The 25,443-nt window shown below is 43.2% G+C and overlaps 1 protein-coding gene across 1 annotated transcript; it reads right to left on the bottom strand.

Annotated features, from left to right (window-relative positions):
- Positions 1-14,209: 14,209 nt before the first annotated feature.
- LOC149236030 (uncharacterized) lies at positions 14,210-16,414 on the bottom strand. The gene is made up of 2 exons (XM_089368752.1): positions 15,446-16,414; positions 14,210-14,908 (listed from the first exon to the last, which is right to left on the bottom strand). Exons 1-2 carry the CDS (start codon positions 16,412-16,414, stop codon positions 14,210-14,212), a joined length of 1,668 nt encoding a protein of 555 aa, XP_089224878.1.
- Between the last annotated feature and the right edge of the window lie 9,029 nt (positions 16,415-25,443).

Raw genomic sequence — 25,443 nt, 5'->3', positions numbered from 1 at the left:
GATCCCATCCTTCTATCCACCAACCACTTCGTGCACTCTTTCTCCGTCCTATTTCTCTACCCCTGAGTCATCACAAGCTCCATCTCCACCTTACCTATCCACCCATACTGTTCCATCACTTCACCATCACCCAAAACTTCCACTTACAGCACATCCTGTAGAAGTTAGCAGATTTCCTGTAGAATTCCTTAGTTTCCTGTAGGATCCCCTGCAGACATCCTGTAGAAGCCTGCAAACTTGGTTGCCGAGCATCCGAACGTTGTAGAATTCTGTGGACTGATGCTAAGGATCTCCTGGGACCTCTCCTAGCCCCCCTGTCCTTTCCCAAGCTTTCCTTCCTTTCGCACCACCTCTGCATAACCAAACCCTAATAAGAAACAAAATCATCATCACTCCAACCATTTAAGCAAAAATACAAAAACATGTTATTTTCAATAAAAGTAGTTTAAGTTCATGCATTTCACATCATTAGAAGTAATGGCATCATTTCCAGACACTTGCACTCCCACCATTGCATCATAGAGGTTAAGCTAGTCAGATTAGGGTTAACTAGGGTTTCCATGTTTTGGTTGGCTTTTAGTTCATTTTTGCAAAGTAGATTAATTTCCTCTGAGATAGCCTTTGTCCATCATTTAGCAAGCTTCTTCTGAGAGCATATAGAATTTGGCTTGAGCCCTAGCGGACTTGTGCCAGCTGACCAAGTGACAGCTGCGACAAGAGCTAGTACTTGTGCATACAGCACCATCGCTTCCAAGTTTGTACGAACTACCAGGTTGATAAAATTAGAGATAGGAAGCTCCAGGAGTTGTAGCATTATTGGTACAATACTGGAGCCCACCATCTTTTTGGTGTCGTTGCCGGGGAAGCGTTAGAGTATTAGTAATTGTTGCTTTTCTTCTATTTTATTACTCTTTCCTTCTGCTAAGTAGTTTATTTCATTTCCATTCTGCAAAAGTAGCATAGACATTTCCTGCTTTCCTAGATTAGCATTTCCTGCTTTCATAGATTAGCCTTTCAATTCCGCAATTTCAATTCTGCAAGCGTATATTAGCATTTCCATTCCTGCAATTTCATTTGAGCAAAGTAGACTAGTTCTTTCCTGCTTTCAATTCAATTCCGCATCTTTATTTCAGTAAGATAGTTAGTTGTAGATCAATCTGTTTCAGTTTTGCAGGTACCAAGAAAAAAAAACAAAAGGCATCAAAAAGAAGTTTTCTCCATTTCATGCCTCATAGGAACCGAGATAAATCAGGCAAATTCCTACCCAACACCCCCACCACATCACTGAGTCACCCTTCTCTCTTCTTTGGTGACAGTGACCTAGAAGAACCTATAGGTGAACATCCTGAGATAGACAAAGATCCTATAGAAGAAGAAGAGTTAGAGACCACTCCATCTGAAGCTATGGCTGACAATAGAAGAGAAGATGAGAGAATAGAAGGTGGCTTCCCCATCTGAGAGACCAATGGAGAGATGAAAATGAAGAACATTAGCCCCTCCGCCTTACCTCACTTCCATGGACTGACTACTGAAGATCCTGATACCTTCCTGTTTGAGTTTGTTGTCCTCTGTAGAACCTATGACTATACTGAAGATGAGCAAAAGCTGAAACTCTTCCCTTCAACTCTTAAGGATGCAGCATTACGCTGGTTCATGGGTTTACCTGGGAATAGTATCACCACTTGGGCTCAGATGCAGCAAGCTTTCAATACCAAGTACAGGGATTACTGTAGGTCTAAGGAAACCAAGGGGGAAATCTTTCGGATGACCATGGGAAATGATGAGTCCTTAGAAGATTATGAGGAGAGGTTCCAACTTAGCTATAAGCGGGCCAGGTGCACACTTGACCCTGAATCCCTCAAGTTGGTCCTGCTCCGAGGAGTCCCTGAAGACCTCTTAGATACCCTTCACATGTTAGCTGGGGGGGACATTTACCAACTGCCTTATGAGGACATCAAGACTGTGTTTAGAAACCACTCCAGGGCAGCTCGGAAATGAGGTAGAGGAAACCTCCTCTCAACTAGTGTCCCTTTCTCCAAACATGAGCTTGCAAATCAATTAGAAGATCTCAAGAGTGAGGTGAGACAGACCATTGCCATGCAGCTGGACACATTTAGGATCCAGCAAAAGAAAGAAGAAGCTGAGAGAGCCTTGGCTGTCTTCTGCCCTAGGTGCACAAGGAGACACCCTAAGAACGAATGCCCATTGCATTCGGTTGAAGTGTGTTTCGTTTGTGAGGAGGACCATCCCACAAATCAGTGTCCAACCTTACCTGGGTTTAAAGCCATGTACCAAGGGACAGAAGCTCCCACTGAACCTCTCTATTACCTCAACCAAAGGAGGCCACAAGGATCTAGACCTTATCAGCAGGGATTGCAAGGGGCACCTCAAGCTTATTACAGCCCCAACCAATCGACTCCTATGCCTTCCTGGGGTCCCCCTGCTCATCCTTCCTGGTCCATGCCTCCTCCCTGGTCTTATCCACCTCAGTACCCTACTCAACCTACTTCTCATTCATATCATTCACATGCCCAGCCACAGCCTCAGTGGAATGCACCTCAGTCGGGGTGGAGGCCCCAATACAACACTCCTCCTGCCATTCTGCCTCCACCACCAGTTCAACCTCAGCCTTTACCTCCTGCTCCTCCAAGGCAACCTCAAATGCCTGCTCAACCGAACCCGAACCCCAACAATAGACAGGCTCAGCAGGTATACACTGGGGAAACCTCATGCCCTACCTATGCTATGGAGATCCAGGAGATCAATCTTCGATCTGGAAAGACTCTTCCAGATCGCCAACCTCCTTCCCCAGAGGATGAGGAAGATAAACAGGAAAGTGAACCAAAGGCTATTCCACCCTTTCCTGAGAGACTAATAGCCACCACACAACCCAACCCAGAGGAGGATGAGATTCTGGGTGAGCTCAAGCAGTTGTGTGTGAAAATACCACTTCTCCAAGCCATCAAGGATGTGCCAATATACAACAAACTGGTTAAGGAAAAGTGCTTCAAACACCCAGGCAGGCGGAAGAAAGATGCTTCAACCATTAATGTCATAGGACAACTGTCTGACCTTATGCTAGGACAAGTCATCTGCCCAAAGTACTTAGATCCTGGAAGTCCTGTAGTAGATGTCCACATCAATGGCACCATCATACCTCACACCTTGATTGATCTGGGGGTTGCCATTAATGTGATGACCAGGGATACCATGCTCAAACTCAATCTTCAGGGTTCCTTGAGGAAGACCTCGACAGTACTGCAACTAGCAGATCGCTCCACTGTGACTCCCGAAGGGATTGTGGAGGATGTCTTGGTCTCTATTGACTCTTGGGAATACCCTGCAGACTTCCTGGTTCTGCAACCAAAGGCAAAGCTTACGGGATATCCTCTCATTTTGGGAAGGCCTTGGTTAGCTACTGCAGATGCTTACATAAGTTGTCGTGCAGGAAACATGACCATCAAAAATGGTCCCATGTCCAAGCAGCTAGTCCTATACCCTCCTGCCCAACCCTCCTTAGAGCATGACGTACCACTCTGGTTGGAGGAAGGAGAGGAAGACGAGGTGTACTCAGCACCTCTGTGCACCCTAGATACCACTAGAAGAGACCCCCCAACCGAGGATGACTTGATCGAGACCTTGATCCAGAATCCACCTTCCAGTGCACTATCCTTAGAGAAATTGGTGGAGGATGCCCAAGCTAGCACCTTAGTGGATCTTTGTACAACCAACCCTGTTACTCCCAGAGTCAAGAATGTGGAGTTCGGCCCTGAGAGAGCATTGAAGATCAGCTCCTCCCTATCTTCTTCCCAGGAAAAGGAGCTGTGTAGCCTATTGGCCAGCCACCTAGATGCTTTTGCTTGGAGCTATAAGGAGATGAAAGGAGTCCATCCTTCGGTCTGTACCCATCATATATACATCAAAGAGGATTGTAAACCAGTTAGGCAGCCTCAGAGGAGAATGAATCCAGCTCTTAAGAACATTGTCAAGGAAGAATTGCAAAAACTGTTGGATGCCGGATTCATCTACCCCATCTCAGATAGTGAATGGGTGTCCCCTCTGGTGTTGGTTCCCAAGAAAAATGGGAAATGGAGAATCTGTGTGGAATACCGAGAACTGAACAAAGCTACCAAGAAAGACCATTTCCCTCTACCTTTCATAGATCAAGTGTTGGATGGACTGGTAGGAAAGAAGTTCTTCTCTTTCCTGGATGGGTTTAGCGGGTACAACCAAATCCAAATCAGCCCGGAAGACCAAGATAAGACCACCTTCACTTGTCCTTGGGGCACCTTTGCCTACCGAGTCCTTCCCTTTGGGCTATGCAATGCTCCTGTTACCTTCGAGAGAGCTGTCTTAAGCATCTTCTCAGAGCTGGTCCATGATGCAGTAGAAATCTATATGGATGACTTTACTCCTTATGGGGCCAACTTTCAGGAAGCATTGTCCAATCTGGGAAAAGTCCTAACCAAATGCATTGAGATGAACTTGTCCCTTAGTCCTGAAAAATGTGAATTCCTAATGACTGAAGGGACCATGCTAGGCCATACCATTTCTTGCCAAGGGTTACAGGTGGATCCTAACAAAATTGCTCTCATCAAGAAGGTTCCACCTCCTCAAAAGGTAAGGGATGTCCGGAGTTTCTTGGGATTAGCAGGATATTACCGGAGATTCATTAAAGACTTCAGCAAGCTAGCCTCGCCATTGTTTGGCCTGTTGGCAAAAGATGTGGAGTTTAAATGGACTGATGATTGTCAGAGGGCTTTAAATGAATTGAAGGACAAGTTGGTGTCAGCCCCAATAATGAGAGGTCCAAACTGGGCCCTACCTTTCCACATCCACACTGATGCCTCGAACAAAGCCATAGGTGCAGCTTTAGGACAAGTTGAGCAAAAAATTCCATATGCCATTTACTTTGTTAGCAAAAACTTGTCCAAAGCTGAGCTGAATTACACTGTAACCGAGAAAGAATTCTTGGCTGTGGTCCATGCACTGAACAAGTTCCGACATTATATCACTGGCTATCAAACATTTGTACATATTGACCATGCTGCAATTAGATATTTAATGAATAAACCAGATGTGAATGCTTGTATTATTAGATGGTTACTTTTATTGCAGCAGTTTGATTTGACCATTGTTGACAAACCAGGTAGAGAAAATGTTGTTGCTGACTTTTTATCTAGATTGGATTTGTCTGCAGATGAGGATGGAACAGTGGATGACCAGATGCCCGATGAACATCTGTTTGCTATTTCAGTACTCTCTCCATGGTTTGCTGATATAGCAAACTACCTTGTTTCAGCACAGTTCCCTCCGCACCTATCTTCAAGAGAGAAGAGCAGAATCATCAGAAAAAGTGCCTCATTTACTTGGATCGGGGGCAATCTGTTCAAGCTTGGCCCCGATCAGATCTTAAGGCGTTGTGTAAGGGAGGAGGAAGTCTTTGATATCCTCCTCACTTGTCATGATGGGCCTTGTGGAGGACATTTTGCAGCAAAGAGAACTGCTTTCAAAATCCTGCAGGCAGGCTACTATTGGCCCACACTTCATCAAGATGTCAGAAGATATGTCAGCCAGTGCGACCAATGCCAAAGAATGGGGAAACCGACCCAAAGGGATGAGATGCCTCTCCAACCTCAAGTGACTCTTGAGCCATTTGAGAAGTGGGGTATGGACTTTGTGGGCCCGATCAACCCTCATTCGAGGCAAAGGTCTTACATCATTGTGTGTACTGACTACTTGACAAAGTGGGCAGAGACTAAAGCAATCAAAGCAGCAACAGAAGAGAAGGTGGCCGAGTTCCTAAGAGAAAACATCTTCTATAAGTTTGGTTATCCAAGAGAGCTGGTCACCGATCAAGCGAGCCAGTTCACATCCAACCTGGTTGAAGATCTACTAGCTCATCACAAGATCAAGCATAGGACTTCCACCCCCTATCACCCTCAAGCAAATGGGCAGGTGGAAGTCACCAATCGAGCATTAGAAGGGATCTTGACTAAGGTGGTGAGCAGCAGCAGAAAGGACTGGGCAGATCGCCTGGTTGAAGCCACATGGGCTTACAACACCACTTGGAAGACCACCACCGGCTTCACACCTTATGAGCTAGTCTATGGGAAGAAAGCTTTGCTGTCCATTGAGTTTGAATACAACACTTTGAGGATGGCAGCTTAGCTGGACCTAGATCTCAGCCATGCACAACAAGAAAGGTTATTACAGCTGAATGGACTGGATGAGCACCGAATGTAGGCCCTCCTTCACTCAGAAGTGGTTCAACTTCAGAGAAAGGTGTGGCATGACCAACATCTCCATGACAAGCAATTTCAGCCGGGAGATTGGGCTTTGTTGTATGACTCCAGATACAAAGATTTCAAGGGAAAGCTGAGAACCAGATGGCTAGGGCCATATTCAGTGGAAAAATGTCATGACAATGGATCTGTTCTTATTCAGACCATTGATGAGGAAGCCATCCCCATGCTTGTCAATGGGCATCGATTGAAGATCTACAGGAAGCCCCTCTCAAGACAAGAGTTCATCAAGACTATGGAGAAGGCAGTGTTGGTCATAGAGAAGGGTTCTGCCCCTGCTTTGGGCATACCCTAAAAAATCTAAAAAAAAAATCTAAAAAAAATTAAAAAAATAAAAAAATAATAAAGATCCTTGGGTGAAAACCTTTCTGAGGCGCCCAAGGCAGGTGGTAGGGGTGAAAACCTCATTGAGGCGCCCCTATTGTCTTTTCAAAAAAAAGGGAGATGGGAAAAAGATCCTTGAGTGAAAACCTCTTTGAGGCGCTTAAGGCAGATGGCAAGGGTGAAAACCTCAATGAGGCGCCCCTGTTATCTTTCAAAAAAAAAAAAAAAAAAAAAAGAAGAAAAAACAAGGTTAGCAAGTTCATATTGTAAAATTGCATGCAGGTGTTCTATGGAGGAGAGGAAGCCTCTCAACTCAAAGCCAAGGGTCCTCATCATGCAGTCAGGACACCTCACCAGCACCCCCTCCAGGAATACTCATTTTTTCCAAGGTATGTGCAATTTTATTACAGCTTGAGTCTTCTATAGGAAGACGCAACTTTTCTACAGGAAGATGCAGATTTTCTATAGGAAGGTGCAGACTCTCTATAGGAAACGCAGCCTTTCTACAGGAAGCTCTGTATTTCTACAGGAAACTTCCTGTAGAAGCCCAGAACGGCCCAGAATTCATTTCATGAAGAGATCTAACGGCTAAGGATCGGTTTGGACGCATGCAAGCCACTGTTATCACCCTTGCACATTGTTGTTATCTTGTTCCACCATCCTTGTCGACATGCAACAAAGTTACCTGCACCAGCAAAGCAGATCGATGAGTTCTCAAGAAAAAGCAAATCGTAAACAAAAAACGCTGGAGATCTCATACCATATCCATCTCAGTCATCCAGAAGCCCCGAGAGCGTGATCGGGAGGCCATCCATCGTCGTGCAGCATGCACCCAAGGAGGAAGAACTGTTACCAGACATCCCGCGGGAGTCCTGTAACAGTTGAGCCCGCTAGAGTGTATACTCTTCACAGCGCTGGCCATATGCAGTGAAACGTGAGCGCATGCAACTAAAACATCCCATCCATCGATGGCAGCTCGTGAACATGGACCTCCGGGCCTGTGTAAGTTTGCCAGCAGCAGGTAAATCGACTCATCAGCATCCAAAGAGCCCAAACATCGTGTGCAGCCGCGCAGGTAAGTGTCTCGACCCTTCCTTCCATTAGACTGCATGAATGTTACTTTGATTGATTGCTAAGTGTAAAGGTGAATGGGTTGAGCGGTCGTATGGCCATTTGGCCGGCCACGTCGGCCAGTTCATGGTCTAGTTGGACGTGTGGGTGGCGGCCATGACAAAAAGAATGGGCAGCATGCACGTGAGAGCAATCCCATCGAAGAGAACGAGTTCAATCGAAGAGGCGGCGGCAGATCTGCGGGAATTGGTGCGGCAGCAAGTGAACGCGCAGTTGAATAATGGGCTAACATCACCCAACGGTCCAGCGGGGACAGCTCACCCCCCGCGCCACGAATTCCACCGAATTCAAAATCTAATCGGCTAGATTGCACTCATGCATTTATCAACCACCGTTTTGAACTCGAGCGGCTATCCTGATCCTTCTGCAGTGTGATACGCCGAGCCTTTGGCCATCAGAACGATTGAGAAGCACACCCAAGGCGCAGACCGACTGCAGTCTCTCCCGAAAATCGCGCGCTGCATTCTACAGGAACGCTGTCATCCTACAGGAACGCAGTTTTCTACAGGAAAGCGGGTGCCTCACGTAAAAAGGTGGCCAATTAAAAAGGTAACCCTGAACTCTTCATGCAACTGGTTATTAAAGGTGGCAGAATTGTCGTCCACAGTCTGGTCATAGAAAAATGGTGAAATTGTTGTCTGCTGTGCCTATACTGTCATTCTATAGGATGTCAGGGTAATTAAACTGTGTTAAGTTCGTCAGGGATAAGTTTGTGGGTTATGTGCATGACATTCTACGCTCTGTTTCAGTAAACCAAAACCTCTTCCACAACCACCACCTCTGGTTAAGAAAACTGTGTTATCATGCCGGGTGGGTTTATAAGAAGAGAACCCACTGATTCAACCAAATTAAGGGAAAACCAGGAAGTGGTAGAGCTCTTCACACGGGTTCAATGGATATCTTTCTGTGATAAGCTGCAGGGTTACGACGATGAAGTGGCCGAAGAATTTTTGCAGGCTCTGAAGCCGAAATCCAAGACACTGGCCACAGTGAACTTCAGGGGTCTAAGCCTCAAGCTCACCCCGCAATATATCAGTCAAATTACTGAACTTCCGATGGGTTTGCCATGGGATAAGGAAGAAAGGAAGTTGAGCCAGCAGGCCAAGAAAGAATTCTTTCCACCTGAGGAGGAATTCTCGGAGGACAAAAATGGGGTGCGAAGAACAAGTTTGTTGCCACCATGGAATGAAGTTAGCCTGCAAATCATGAAGTATATAACCTGTGAAGGTCGTTATAGCATCGTGTATGGGTATCACTTTCGGTTGCTCACTGAATTGAGGCACCGGATTGATCTTCCTGTAGAACAGAAACTGAGCATTCCTTATTTCCTGCTACAGTCCCTAATTGAGTGTGCCACAAAGTTAAAAGAAGGCATACCAGATCAGGTAGCCCACCATGGGTTGATCAAACTTCTTGTGGAGGATGCACTTCATTCATATAAGGTTCCCCTCTCATGGGAATCATTCAGGAATTTAACAAGAGATGGAGACATAAGGATGCTGACTGAAGAAAGTGGTTCCTCCAGCAGTGAGGAAAAAGAATCAGTGGCCGAGGGAAAGAAAGAAACAGGCCAGAAGACCCCGACCATAGTGCAGAAGAAAGAACAAAAGAAGAAGCATGAGAAAAAGGATGACAAAGAAGAAGGTGACACACCCATCGTGTCAGCAAGAGAAAAGAGGTTGAAGAGCAGAACGGACAAAGCTGAGGTGGTCCACATCAGCCCAGGTACCTCATCAGCACCTGCAACCAAACCAAAAAGCAAAACCCATGCAGCAAAGCAAGCAAAGGAGGTGACACCCGTGTCTACAGGAAAGCAGAAACAGGCTTCTACAGGAAGCTCGAAAACAGAGAAAGGGTCTTCTACAGGAAGCCTAAAATTGGCAAAAGGGTCTTCTATAGGAAGCCCGAAAATTACCAAAACAGGGGCTTCTACAGGAAGCCCTGAAAAGGTGAAACCCAAGGAGAAGAAGGTGGACATTCTGGCAAGGGAGGTAGCAGCTGTATTAGCTGGCCTCAGCACGCCACCTAAGCAAAAAGGAAAGAGGAAGAGGGAGGCCCCTCTATACTTTAAAGCTCGAAGAAGTGTCCGAATAAAGACAGGCAAACCACAGCCTCCGTCCAGCAGCCCGATAGTTATCGAAGATACCCCTGCTTCTCCCAAGGAAAATTCCCCCTCAAGGATAACAGTCACCTACGAGAAGGGGAGTCCAAAGAAAAATACGTGGCAAGAAAGGTTAGACCTGTTGACTGAACAAACTCGGCTACAGGAAGCTGAAAATATTCTACAGGACACTCTGGCCCGGCTACAGGAAACAGAGAAGAGGGAAGGAGAAGGACCCTCATCACCACCAAAGGAGCGTGAGGTAGAGCCACCTGAAGAGATAGAAAGAGAACATATACCAGAACCTAGCCCTTTGCCTAGTCTGAGTTCATACTACACCTTTTTAGAGGCGGGCAAAATCATACCGCAGAAATTTACTGTGCCTCTATTTTTTGCATTAGAGGAGGAAAGAGTCCGTACCCACACATGGATGCAGATCGCCAAGTCAAAGGGTGTGGCGGACATAGGTCCCTTACAAGAGCAACTCAAGGAGGTCAGGAGTGAATTCGCCATGGCTAAGCATGTGGCTAATTGCCAACGTGTGCTTCTACAGGAAGAAAACCAGAAGCTGAGATTGCAGCTACAGGAGCTAAGGGCAGGGGTAGGTACATCCTCCAAAGACACCACAGAAGAACAACAGGGCAAAAAGGAGCTGACCACCACTCTTGAGGAACCAATGACACTTCTACAGGAAGCAGGACAGCAAACAAAAATTGAAGTGCAAGCTCTAAAAGAACAGCTGCAGCAAAAGGAAGCACAATTGGCCTGCATGGCCAGTTGGGCCATGGAGGCAATACAGTGCAGACAACCTGCAAAATCCTATGGATTGTACTTAAAAGATCAATGGCTGCAGTTCCAAATAAATACCTTGGCACAAAGAGGTATTTCACATATCCAAAACCCACAGCAATTTTCTGAATTGTGCAGTACTAGTTCGTCAGAAGACAAAGCCAAATTAGCAGAGTTCTACCTCCACAATTTGGCTTTGCCTAATGAAGTCTCCTGGGATCCCAATATTGCCTTGGGTGATATGCAATTGATGGCGTTCGCTTCATGGTTGAACCATGAGGATCAAAGAGCAGCTGAAGCAAAATCGGTCATGAACCGAGAATTGAGCGAGCCACTGTTCATTCGAACAGAACCAGAGGATCCGGTTGCACTCATCTCAGCCCACCAACAATTGTCTACTGATCCCACAGCTTCCTTGAAATTTATGGACCAACAGGCCCAAGCCATAGCTCATTTTGAAGACATGGAAAGATTGTTAGGAGAAGGTGCTGCCCAAGCATGTACACGCAGATGGAATACCTTGGCACACAGCTTGAAAATCCGGGAGTACCATACCCCAATTCGGATGAGGGAAGCTTTGGCAAGGGTAGACCTTTACAAGAAATCCATGCAAAGCCTCCAAGCCAGCTGGATTGGCCTTAAACTCAGCCCACCACTACTGTTAGGGTTGACTGAAGGCAATACAGAGGAGGATGACAGTAAACAATGGGAAGAGGTGAACAGGAAAGCAGGGTTTCATATCAGCAAAGAGGACACTACCACAGAGCCTTGGGATGTAAGGGAAGCAGTAAAAGCAATGAAGGATGAAGATTTGGACTAAGTTGCTCAAGGATGAGCAAATATTTTAGCTGGGGGGTGATGATGAGCCCCAATTTTTGGTACAATTTGGGCTCATATTGGCCTACTTACCTTGCTCAACCATTCATCTTTTACCACTTATGCATTCATTTCTTAGTATATTCGTGTTGTTTGTAGGAAGAAGGGCAGGCATTATATCTATGTGACTAATACATGATGATTTCAGGTTTGTGGCATTAAAGAGAGCAAAAGACCACGTAAATGGAGACAAGGAGACAGCAAAGGTGACATTACGGATTCATAGGGAGGTTGTCCATAGTCTTGATGACCTTCCTCGTGATTTTCACCTTAACTTCGAGCTCCAACAGCTCTCCCCACCGAGCTTAAAGGCAGCCAACACGTTCTACAGGATCAGCAGTTTTACAGCAGTTTGACTTTCAGTTGGACAGCCAAGCTCCACGAATGGAGGAAGCCAGCTTGATCTTCATTGTGTATAAATATGAAGGTCGTAGCCTTTGTTGGAAGCTTTTTGACCTTTTGAATTACTATTGTAATTTCTGAGCACGAGTTACAGCTCGGTGTTTGTTTGTTTTGTAAGCCAGTTTTGGCATGACATTAGACTTTTGATTATGAATAAAGGCAAGCAGATTTGGATCTAATTCTGAGCTTTTAAGGGAGCTATAGCTCTCAGGTTAGGGCCCAACCTGAGAGCAATAGATCTCCTCTTCTTGTAGTGTTATTTACCTTTCTTTCCAGCATTGTGTTTCCTTGTTTTGATATGCATTTCAAAGAATACAGTTTGCTGATTTGATTTCTTTAACAAGATTGAGTAGGATTAGCTTATGGTCAAATTACTTTCAGTTGCTTAGACTAGGATAGGAGGTTTGTAATTCACTGGAGCTCCAAGAAAAAGGTTGTTAGTGCCTACACTGCCATCTCTGTTTAGGGATTGGGGTGCAGTCTTACCAACCACCAAAAAAACGCAGTCTTTTCTACTTTTATGCAAGCTGCAACACAGTCGGTTTAATCGTGGATCCTTTCATGCATTTTTCTCTTGAGCCATACTTCGTCACTACAGTTCCATGCACTACTTTTCTTCATGATTTACAACGTTGTTCATTGGTTTAATAGCACAGGTAGCACTGGTTAATGAATTCTCGTTTTTGGTGCAAGACATAAGTAATTTGTTTTATTTACACTGCTCCATATCCTTCTACTTTCTTCTTCTTCTTCCTAACCACGCCTAAAGCCATCTACTCGACCTCTGTTCAGCTCGTTCACCTTCCAACTCTTCCATTGCCCACGTAGCTTCATCTTTTTGACCTTTCGTTGATCCCATCCTTCTATCCACCAACCACTTCGTGCACTCTTTCTCCGTCCTATTTCTCTGCCCCTGAGTCATCACAAGCTCCATCTCCACCTTACCTATCCACCCATACTGTTCCATCACTTCACCATCACCCAAAACTTCCACTTACAGCACATCCTGTAGAAGTTAGCAGATTTCCTGTAGAATTCCTTAGTTTCCTGTAGGATCCCCTGCAGACATCCTGTAGAAGCCTGCAAACTTGGTTGCTGAGCATCCGAACGTTGTAGACTTCTGTGGACTGATGCTAAGGATCCCCTGGGACCTCTCCTAGCCCCCCTGTCCTTTCCCAAGCTTTCCTTCCTTTCGCACCACCTCTGCACAACCAAACCCTAATAAGAAACAAAATCATCATCACTCCAACCATTTAAGCAAAAATACAAAAACATGTTCTTTTCAATAAAAGTAGTTTAAGTTCATGCATTTCACATCATTAGAAGTAATGGCATCATTTCTAGACACTTGCACTCCCACCATTGCATCATAGAGGTTAAGCTAGTCAGATTAGGGTTAACTAGGGTTTCCATGTTTTGGTTGGCTTTCAGTTCATTTTTGCAAAGTAGATTAATTTCCTCTAAGATAGCCTTCGTCCATCATTTAGCAAGCTTATTCTGAGAGCATATAGAAGTTGGCTTGAGCCCTAGCGGACTTGTGCCAGCTGACCAAGTGACAGCTGCGACAAGAGCTAGTACTTGTGCATACAGCACCATCGCTTCCAAGTTTGTACGAACTACCGGGTTGATAAAATTAGAGATAGGAAGCTCCAGGAGTTGTAGCATTATTGCTACAATAATGGATCCCACCACGCCCCCTGATAATTCACTGGAAAACGATTCAGTTGGTGCACGCCTCGGCTGTCCTCTATGGGAGCCCATCCTTGGTCTCAGACGAGGCATCTTGAGAGTGACAACAACCAAGGTCCAGGAATGCAACACCCGAGCACTAACCAACTGTTGGCAGTAGCTTTTCCTTCTATTCGAACCTCCCTTGCTGAGCTTGAACCCGTCCTTCTGATGAGCCAAACCTTGTTCAGAGAAATCCCTGAAATTCTTTGTGAGACCAGAGGTGAGCGAGAGGAGCAGATAAACCAGTGAACTTTCTGCCTCCCTAGGTCCTCGCCTGACCTTATCATCATTTGTCATGCCTCAGGAGGCTCCTCCCATTACTGCTGCATTGATAGTTCTCGCCTTCTATTGCAAGCTGGTGCATGCGGAGGTGGTGTCCATAACTATGAACCTGATGTGCGAGCTGAACCGTTTGTAATGAAATCCCATGTAACAATATTTGCGCTCATGTCATGCCCCAGATGCCGTATCCCCTTTACAATTCTCGTACTGGTTAGGCAGGTGGCGGTCTACCTTGCCCAAACTCTGTCCCATCAGTTTAATACTCACCTCAAGCACTTGCATCCAGGAGGGCAGTATCCTTTTGAACCAGAAGTTTGCATTCCTGTTCATGATCATGGTTTTGGATTATGTCGAGCGTCCCTGTGATTAGAGTGTGTTCAGAGTCCACACCCAGGTTGGCTAGGAGGTCCGCTACCTTGTTTCCTTCCCTTTTAACATGAGTGAAGATGATGGCTCGATTATTGTGAAGCCATTGTTCTATGGCCTCCAATCTAGCTTCAAGTCTCCAGCTATTGGCAATTTTCCTAGCATGAGTCCCATTAAGGAGTTGTTTGACCATGTTGATGAGGATGAGGGAATCACCTTCAATTTCCAGGGGGTGAAAGTTGTGTTTTCTGGAAAGGAGAAGTCCTTGCCACAGTCCCTCCAATTCTGCCGAGTTATTGGTATCCCATCCTATGTTGCCAAAGTAAATAAGGAGGGGTGAGCCTTCATGGTTTCTGAAAATTCCCCCATACCCAGCATTTCCAGGGTTGCCCTTTGATGCTCCATTAAAGTTGAGCTTGAAAGTGTGCTTTGGAGGGGAGGTCCAGCATTCCTTCTTTACATTGCTGCTTTCTGAGGGGGCTTGAGTTGGATTTCTGTGTGGGAGAGGCAAAATCCAATTAGCCCAAATGGCCTTCTCATTTGCCAGAGTGGGAAAATCTTCTGGCCTCCACGTGCGAAGTGCCAATGTCTCTTTGAGGTTCTGATAGAAGTTGCCCCAGATGATCTCTAAAGGAGTTATTTGATCTTTAAATATGCGCTTGTTCCTTTCCTTCCAGATACACCAAGTGAGGAGCCCAGGAATCAATCTCCACAATTGGTTCAGAACTTCACTTTTGTATGGATTCTAATGAAATTGGCGAATGGAGTTGGTGATATCGTCTGATACCCTGCATCTTCTTTGGCAACAAAAACTAGCTTTCTCCCACATGTGGTTAGCAAGGGTGCAGGAATCCAGAGGGTGCTGAAGAGTTTCCTCCTACGATTTACAAGTAACACATATTAAAGGACCGTGATAGTCTCTTCGCCTGAGTTTGTCCCAAGTGAGTATTTTCCTATGTCCCACCAACCATAGGAAGAGTGAAACTTTGGGCTAGGTACCTGTTGTCCATATTCTTCCCCATATGGGATCGAGGGGCGAGGTATTTGAACATATGATTTTGTACGCCTCTGTGGTGGAGAAGGTTCCTTTTGGAAAATAGCCCCAATGAAGGATGTCTCTGCCCTCGGTGTATCTTACTTGGTGTTTTTGGAGCTCCCTTTCCAGTTCCCTTATAGTTAGGTGATCCGCTCTACTGATTATCATGTCACTTCGCTGCCACTGCCTGTATCCTTGATCTATTTCCTGAGTCCAATAATGCCATATCTCTTCCTGATGCTGCTCTTCCCCGGAGTGGCCTGGAAGTTGACTGAGAATGCCATTGAGCTTTGGCAACTGGTTCCATGCATCCGTCCAAAAACGAGTTGTTCTGCCATTTCTTACTTCCCAAAAACTGTGTTGTTGTATCATTAAGAAGTGTTGTTTGGTTGCGTTCCATATGAGTGAACCTTTTGCATTGGGCGTTAGTCTGATGAGCTCCTCCTGTGGCCTGTGGTTGGCATATTTAGCAGTCCAAATGGCCGCCCATGGTTTTTTGGGGGTGGATAGCCATTGCCACCAGATTTTTGCACACATAATAGCATTACTGTGACTGGGGTCTCTCAGTCCAATACCCCCTTGTTCTTTAGGCTTGCACGCAGTGGTCCATTTTACCAAAGCCCATTTGCGATTTGTACCCGTAGCCCCCCAAAGAAAGTTGCGTTGTAGATCCTTTATTCTTTTAATTACCCATTTAGGAGCTGCAAGGATTGAAAATAGGTAAAGCAGCATTGCCTGTAGCACAGCCTTGATTAGCACCAGTCTACTAGCTATATTCAGAGATCTGTGAGTCCATGAGTTGAGTCGAAGTTCAAGCTTCTCGAGGAGCATACGCCAAGAGGTATGCTTGATGGCCGAATCAATGAGGGGGGCTCCAAGATATTTAGAAGGGAGAGAGTCTATGGAGAAACCCAGAATACGAGCTATGGCATGCTGGACAACAGGAGGAGTGTGGAAGAAAAAAATTTGAGATTTGGTCTTATTAATGCTAGTTCCCGAAGCCTCAGCAAAGTCGTTCAGCAGGGATTTGTACATTGAAGCTTCTTGAATAGATGGGTACCCAAAAAGCATGTTGTCATCGACAAACTACTGATGGGTTATAGCAGGGGAGTTGTGAATTGATAGACCTTTGATTTGCTGGGAAAGGAGAGCTTGTTTGATGTGGCGGCCCAAACCTTCCACCATGAGAACAAAAAGGAATGGCGAGAGAGGGTCGCCTTGCCGAATGCCTCTTGAGGGACTAAAGGGACGGGATGGTATGCCATTTACAAGGATGGAGAAGAAAGTTGAAGATATGAGACTCAGAATCCATCGAACCCACATTGGAGAAAAACCAAAAGCTATTAACATTTTTTGTATGTATACCCAACTTAGCTTATCAAAAGCTTTTGACAGGTCAAGCTTGAGAATCATACCTGCTTGTTTGGTGTGCTTGAGAGAGTGAATGATTTCGTGCATGAGGATAATGCCATCCAAGATCCGTCTCCCTTCCACATAGCCGGATTGTTCAGGCGAAATGAGCAGGGACAACATCGGCTTTAATCTATTGTCTATGACCTTTGATATCACCTTGTAGATTACATTACATAGAGCGATTGGACGAAACTTATCCGGAGTGTTGTTTCTTTCTTCCTTTGGAATGAGCACAATGAATGTAGAATTGAGAGAGGGCAAAAGCCAGTGAAGAGTGTGCGATTCCTCCACCACCTTCCAGACTTCATCTTTTATCAGCTCCCAGAAGGTATGGAAGAATGTGGTTGTAAAGCCATCCGGGCCAGGGGCTTTTCCTTCCTTGAGCTGATGCATTGCAGTGTCCACCTCCTGAGGTAGAATAGGGCGTAGAAGGAGTTTATTGTGTTCTTCAGTGATGATTTTTGGCACATTTTGAGTGATTTTTCCAATAGCTGGCCGTCTATCTGTTTGGGGCTCTTGATGAACTTGCTGAAAGTTCCTTATAAATTCCTTCTCGATCTCATCATGCTCTTCTACTCTTTCCCCATCCTGCTTCTGAATGAATGGTATATTGTTGTGCATTCTCCGTTGTACAGTGGTTCTGTGGAAGAACTTAGTGTTTCTCTCTCCTTCCTTCAGCCACCTTATCTTGGGTTTCTGCTTCCATAATATTTCCTCCTACTTTCTCCTCTCCTCCAATTGATTGTGTATTCATTGCTCCTGTTCCAAAGTTTCTTCATTGTGTCCCCCCATGATTATTTTCTGTTGGAGCTCTTTCATTTCCTTGTTTAGGTCCTGTTGCACCTGAAAAATGTTTCCAAAGGTTTCTTGATTCCAGATCTTAATACGGGATTTAAGATATTTGAGTTTCTATTGAAACTGGAACATTTTCGATCCCTCTGGTGGTTGGAAGTTGTTCCATGTATTTCTGATGAAGTGTTTGAATGCGGGATGAGTGAGCTAGAATGCTTCAATGCAAAATGGTCTCTTATTGGTATTGCCCGGTCTTTGCCACTGAAGGGATATGGGCCAGTGGTCAGAGCCTGCGTAAGGGAGAATTGTTGCCGCCATATCTCCTCCTAAATGGACTGCATTATCAGACATGAGGAATCAGTCTAGTTTGGATGTGATTTGTTGCCTTCCAGTCCGGCATTACTCCATGTATGTGTACCATTGTAGAATTGTAGATTGATTAAAGCATTTTTTTGGATGAACTCTTTGAAGTGTTCATTTTCCTGCTCCATCCTGGCTCAGCCCCCTTGCTTTTCCTCTAATTTAGTGATCATGTTAAAGTCTCCTCCAATAATCCAAAGGGGATGGACTCTATGGAGATTCAATGCTTCTATCATATTTAATAAAGCTATTTTCTTACCTGCCTCCTGTGGGAAATAGACGTTGGTAATATGGCCATGAATGTTTGTACCTAATATGTGAAAAGTGGCATGAATAATGTGGTGAGATGCATGAAAATCTAAGAGCATTATCGCTTGTGAATTCCAGGCAATAGCCAGTCCACCTGAGGCCCCTGAGGCATCCACTGCTACTGAACAACTGCCTGGCCAAGCTCTAGAAAGTATGTTTCCCAGAGTGTCACTGTTACACTTTGTTTCTTGAAGGAAGCAAATCTGTGGCTTCTCCTGCTTTATCATGTTCTTTATCATTCTTAGTTTCCCTGGGCTATTGAGCCCCCTTAAATTCCATGAAGTAAGCTTCATGATTCACTACTAGCGGTGGGCTTGTAGTACTTAGTCAGCTTTGCATACCTGCCTGAGTCAACCAGGATTTTCCCTATTGCGATTGTTCGTTGGAGATCAGTTCTTCTCCCTCTCTTCTTGGAGTCTTTTGAGATGAGACCACCATCCCAATGACTGCCCGGTTGAATGCCTAGCTGTTGTTGCTGGTACGCCCTGGCTATGATGACTTCCAATGTGCTAAGCTGATGTTCTGGAATCTTGTCATAGTCCTTCTTTTTGCATGCTGGTTTAAGCTCCAAAATGTCAAGTCCTCCCAGGTCGATGCTTTCCGGTTCTTCTTCCATCAACTATGGCTGGTTCATGTCTTCTGAGGCTGTGGCTATGCTCATTGATTGCTTGGGGATGTCCTCCACATCCATGTCCTTTGCTTTCCCATCCGAGATCTTCCTATTCTCCTTAGGTTTCCCTTGGTCCACTTCAGGATGGCTAGGAGTGGGAGAGGATCCAGAGGGAGGAGAGTTGGCAGGAGCGAAGAAGGGCGGAGATCTAGGCTTCGAGTTCAGGGGCTGGTCTTCAGAGGTATTGGCAAGAATCTCGAAGTTGTTGCTGGTAGAAGGAAAGGATGCGGCTTCTATCTGGGGTTTTTTCCCATTCGAGGGTTTTTTTTGCGATCTTCTGCGATTCGTTACTTTGGTGAAGCCATCTTGGGTCTGCATGTCAGAGGGATCAGGGGATTAAGGCTTGGCATTCAGCAGGCAGTCCCGAAAGAGATGCCCATGAGCATGGCATTTGCGATAGCGAAAGGGTACATGTTCATAATCCAATGGTTGAGTCCATTCATAATCATCGTGGGAGATACTTACCAAATCCGGAAAGGCCTTATCCAAGTGCGTGAAGACACAAATGTGGGCATAGGATGTATATTTGCGCATCTTCGTTTCGTCTGCCGCTTTTATATATTCCCCCAGCCCGTTTCCAATATCTTTAAGCGATTCTTCATCCCAATATTCCTCTAGTAGTGAGTACATCCTGATCCATACTTGCGCCCAACTGCGGTCCTCCTTGTCTGGGCTAAATCTTTCCACCCATTCCCTTAGATACAGACCTGCAGAGTTGAAAAAATATGGCCCTCCATCCATTATTCGATTCCTGTCTTCGATGCAGAGAAAAATCACCGTGAAGAACCCTTTTGGTCCTAGCTGTAGAGTGATGTGACCCTTGGGTTTCCATTTGGCCGAGATCCATCCATGCAATGCTTTTTCTGTTGGCCAGAATCCTATAAATTTTCCAATGAGTGCATGGTCCTTCATATACTGGATTCTTCCATTGATCCTATGACTGGGTAGTTCTATCTTGGGCCTTTCAGCTGCTATGGGTTTGCATGTCTTCAAGGTGACCTTGGGTGCTTCTGCATGCTTTGTTTTCCTTTCTGGTATCTCGTTGCTTCTTTGGAACTGACTGGGGAGCGCATTTGTCTTGTCTTGTAGATGGGGTTCTCTATTATCTGCTTCCTCATGCTCTGACCTTGAAGGTAATGACCAGGTTTGCGTTGAAGGTTCTCGTTCAGAGGTGGAGGAGGGCTTTGAGGCCCCCCCCTGGGGGTTGCCCATTTCCGCTCTTGTTAATCCAATGGCTTATTGACGTGCTCAGTTTGGCGACTGCTGTGGTGCAACTGGGGAGATGCGCTTTGCGCCATAGCAGTGGTTTGCATAAACCCTAGTTGCAGAGCTCTCGGTCCTTCGCTCTCATTTTTTTGTTTTAATCCTACCTAACCCAATAACAACATCACGTGCACATGTATAGAAATAATATAGCAACTATGTCGTGCATGGTAGCTAGAGAATAGTGAAACTAAAAGGAACTATCTTACATCATTGTACGAACAAAAAACATACATCTAAAGAAAATTATACAATAGTGGGAGCTATAATAATTCACACAGAATAAACACTAACTACTACAATATTGTAACTCTTCCATATAACATTATATCAACAACATTAGACATGTCCAATTAAAACTCTACTTTAGGAACACTTATCTAGCACCTACAATAATATCATATAGGCTCAACATATCAATGATATATCCATGACATCAAGGATCTAAAATAAAATAATTTCATCAAATTAAACATCCTTTAGCCTACAAGGATTGTCAGGTATCCAAAAATAATGTTCATGAAATCACACTACCACTCTAAACTCCACATCACATAGGCTCTGCAAAATTGTGCTATCACAACATTTCCTTTGACCTAAAAATTTATCTCTAACAACATGGATTATTCCATCACATATTATAATTGTAGCTCTATCAAAACCAATTAAAATTTTAGAGATCTATCGTGTCATCACAATCATCCCAATGGAAACTTTCTTTGTGCACTCTCTCTCTGCTACCACTCACCTCTACAGTTGACCTTCCAATATCTCCCATACACACTTGGTTTAACTTTTTGACATTTTCTCATTCACATTATCTTCAGCAGCTAGTCCCTACATATGTCAGTCAATCAAATTATCTAACCATGAATTTAGTCATTCCATATGTAGCTTAGGAGATATCCTCTTTCTTTTACTCATCATCATAACATTCATCTCTCTTCGTAGGATGAGATACACATATGATGAAATTGCGTTTGTCCTAGTTCTATAAAATACTCCCAGTTGAATGATCATAGCATAACAGAAACCATATATCAATATCATATACCATTCTCTAGTCTGACTGTATCAAATCACTACACCTACATTCATTGCATTAACAATGAAAATATTGCACCCATGGTGCGATTCATTTTTCCATGAAATCAAAATAAAGGAAATACTCCTTTGAAAGCTTGATAGGACATAAATGAAACCAGGAAAAATATAAAATATATATTTTTAATCTATGTTGGTTCCACAATGATTACTCAAAAGTGCACTTAAATCATCAGATCAATAGACAAACCAGTGCTAGAAAAAATATGCAAAAGGAAATATAAACACATATATATGTTCAATACTAGTGTAAGAGAGTTTGATCACTCCACCCAAGGGTACATAATTCACTTCTCAATATCACTCTATATGTATAGCTCTGGATAGTTTTTCAATCATGACTTACCATGAGAAAAAACAAATGTTAAGTTTGATTGATTTTCCAAACCACCCTTCAAACCAAATCAATTTCTAAATAAAGTATTTAGCTACAAACCGTTGATGACCAGGGGACAATTAATTCCATCTCTATGTATTAATTTTAGTCTTGATCATAACAAACAAATTCAACCCTTCCACCTGATCATTTCAAATAAATCATAACATAATCATTGTTTGAGGTGCTTGGACCATATGTATATAACTGAGGATGAACAAGATTTTCCATTTACATCATACAACAATTTATTTCATTCTCACCACAGTGGAATGAGTTATAATTCAATCAAATGTTCTAGATATTACCATGAACAATTACAGTGGGTAAGGATAAGGATAATTTTCATTCTCACATACAGGGCATCATCACGGGGATGACATTGTCTCTTAGAGAAGATCATCGCAAAGATAATATGAACACTTGACAAAGATGCTACAATCATCTCTATGTGCCAGTTATCTTCCAAGCAATAATATGCTAACTTGAGGAAAATAAAGGTTACGTTGTCTAAACTTTTTTCAAATTTTTTCACTTTCTAGACATTTGTACCACCTTTACATAGCTCAGAAACACGTCTTCAGCACACTAAGTATTAATAATTTATCCAAACCATGGAGAAACCAAGAAAAACATTATTTGACATCAGTGCCAACCATCCAACTAGCCATAATTTCAACAAACTCCCTCTTTGGAATTTATGTCAACCTCCTACAAAACACCAAATCATCATGTCCTTCTCTCCCCCTTTGACATCAATGACAAAGGTTGGCTAGCCTGTTAGAAGAATGCCATTTTGTCACCAGTGAAAATAATTGATCAACTACTAATATATCCATCAAACTAAACATTCTCCCCATTAGTATATTAGATTTCCTATTGCTACAACTCATACACCCATTCAAGCATAAGATTTTCTTTTATGGCACCAATAGAAAATAAATTCTATGTGGATTTTATTAGCATCTATCAGTGGCTAGAACATGGATCAATATGGAATCTTGCAATATAGCACTACTAGTAGCTCATAATATCATCTCAATCACGTTGTTAATATAAACATGCTTTGTGATTAGTAATATATGATCAAAGAATATCCATAAATGTGTTTGCAACACACATGTACATGAAATGAATAAAAATATGTGACATATATGTGATCTCTTTATCTTGGATAAATAAACTCATAGAAGACTATGTAGACTAATTGTACAATGTTCAACTCACATGTATGGAACATCATAAATCTCATCATACATGGCAGAAGAGGAAAAAATCCTTCCGTTCCTAACAAAAGAGTATAATGCCAACAATGAATAGCTGAGATACTAGAGGCATATGAAATGCTTCCCATAGACGCATGCCAACCTTTCATCACCACATGTTGAAATCATTCATAAGAAATCATAGTAACCTATGTAGATGTAATTAGTAACCTACCTCTTGTAGGGTGTATTCAACATCAAAATGATAGCCATCATATGGAATATGTTACCACCAACAGATAACAACACTAAAATGATCTAACAACAAATCAAGAGTCATCTAACCCATATCAAATCATAATAGTGAACATGCACATGGTTTCCTTATCATCATTAGGGTTTCAACAAAACTACTTCTTCACAAAGCTCCAAGAATAAAAATAACCATACAAAGGTAAACCAATAACACACATGATTAACATGTAAACCATCTTTACATGACACTATTGATGGCCTGTTGGATCCTCTATGAGAGATTCTTTTCGATTGGGATCTAGATTTGAAGAACTCTATAGAGTCACTGAAAGACCTATTCTCGTGATGGTCCATGATATAAATCATCAAAGAGTGCTTGGCATTGAATATTGACCCATCTCCACTTTGAAGCACTTCTTAAATTGAAGAATTTAGTATCTGGGATCCCTGATATTCAAGCTCAACATGATGGAATATCTCTAGGGCCAGTGGAAAAAAGACAAGGGGACAATTCTCCTATAGAAATAATAAGACAAAATACATCATCCATCTCATTCACTCAGATATATATGGTTTGGTGCCAATCCATTCGCTTGGTGTCCATTTGTACTATATTACCTTCATCAAAAATTTCTCAAGAAAGACATGGATATATTACTTGAAGCACAAGGACGAGGCCTTTGACGTATTCGAGGAATTCAAGACTTTGGTTGAAAATGACATAAGGAAGACAATTAAGGTCTTCATATTCGACAAGGGTGGGGAATACATTTGAAATGAATTCATATAATTTTTCAAGGAAGAACGTATCAACCAGTATATTATATAAGTTGCCTGAGCCATGCTCCATGATTGAAATATGTTGAAGTTCCTTTGGGGAGAAACAACAAATACAATGGTATATGTTCAAAATAGGGTTCCTCATCAAGAATTGGATAACAAGACCCCCAAAGAAGTATTCACAGGTGTTAAGCCTGAGATTGGTCACCTCCATATATTTGGTTTCTCCATATATTTCCATGTGCTGAAGGACAAAAGAAATAATCTAGAAGCCCCTGGAATAAAATGTATGTTTGTTGGATATTGTGAAGATTGTAAATCATTTAGAATATACATTCTTGGTCAAAGTAAGGTTTATATTAGTAGTGATATAATGTTCGATGAATACCTCGCCATTGGAAAAAAAAGGGACCTTCGTTCGTCTTCTACACCTGAAAAGAAGAGTGATGCTATGGATATTTTTGAAGGTCCATCCATGCCTGAATCTGAAAGAGACATTGTTGATGATCTCATGAAGACCAGGGACACCTTGGATCCTCCTCCATGTGATCCTCCTACCAGGAAGAGGTCTCTCCATCTTTGTGACACATTACAAGATGCAGAGTGACAAATTATCACCAAAGGGACCTTTAGAGAAAGCAAGAAGTCATGCAGGTATTAGGGATATGTGGTAATGGTGAGAAATATGATTCAAGATGGGCCTCCTACCTTTGAAGAAGCCATGAAAGAAGAATTCTAGAAGGTTGTTATGGCTAAATAATATGCATCTATTATGAATAACATCATATGGGATGTTGTGTAAAAGCCGAAGGGGAAATCTGTGGTGACTTCAAAATGGCTATACAAGATCAAGAATTGGGATAATGGAAGCATCAAAAAATACAAGGAAAGGTTCATATCCTAAGGGTTCTCCCAAAAAGAGGGAGAATATTATAATGATATATTTTCTATAGTTTCTTGCTACACCACCATTTGATCCAATATTATGTTTCCAACTAGTCAGGGATGGACTCTTTACCAAATAGATGTAGATACATCTTTCTTGCTTGGTTTGCTTCAAGAAGATGTATATGTTGAACAATCTCTAGGATTTGAAGTGTATTACCAAAATACCCATGCATTTTGATTGAATAAATACCTCTATGGATTGAAGAAGCCCCCTCCGTGCTTGGTATTCCTACATTGATAGTTATTCGACCAACCTTTAGTTACTTATTTGAGAGAGGCCACCCAATAAGCATCAAGGAATCAGTTTTCCTGATGTAGAGGTTGATTCACAAGGAGTAGTGTTGATCCAAACTTGTAGTTAAAAATGTTCAAAGTTAAGCCTCTCACTTTTTCATTATATGTTGATGAATTATACTTTAAAGGTGAAAACCCTCTCATTCTTGAATATAAAATGGATTGTCTTCAAAATTAGAGATGAAAGACCTTGGTTTGGCGCACTATTTATTGGGATTAAAGGTATGGCAATGATTGAGTGAGATTTTCCTTTCACAAGGGAAATACATTATGAAACTGCTAGAGATATTTGGCATGGTTGAATGAAAGTCCTTGCCTACACCTATGGAGA

Source organism: Pinus tabuliformis, chromosome 8 (genome assembly GCF_031772625.1).
Source record: "Pinus tabuliformis cultivar Carrire ecotype Pingquan chromosome 8, CPIR1, whole genome shotgun sequence".
Lineage (NCBI taxonomy): Eukaryota > Viridiplantae > Streptophyta > Pinopsida > Pinales > Pinaceae > Pinus > Pinus tabuliformis.
Note: the sequence above shows the minus strand (reverse complement) of the source record. Positions and strands in the feature narration are given on the sequence as shown.

Excerpts from the sequence above, each read along its gene's own strand:
- LOC149236030 (XM_089368752.1), bottom strand. The coding sequence starts at position 16,414 with ATGCTTTTTGGGTACCCATCTATTCAAGAAGCTTCAATGTACAAATCC. Across the intron at positions 14,909-15,445 it reads GGGAGCTCCAAAAACACCAA|AACCTCAAAGAGACATTGGC; the intron begins GTAAGATACACC and ends AACTTCTATCAG.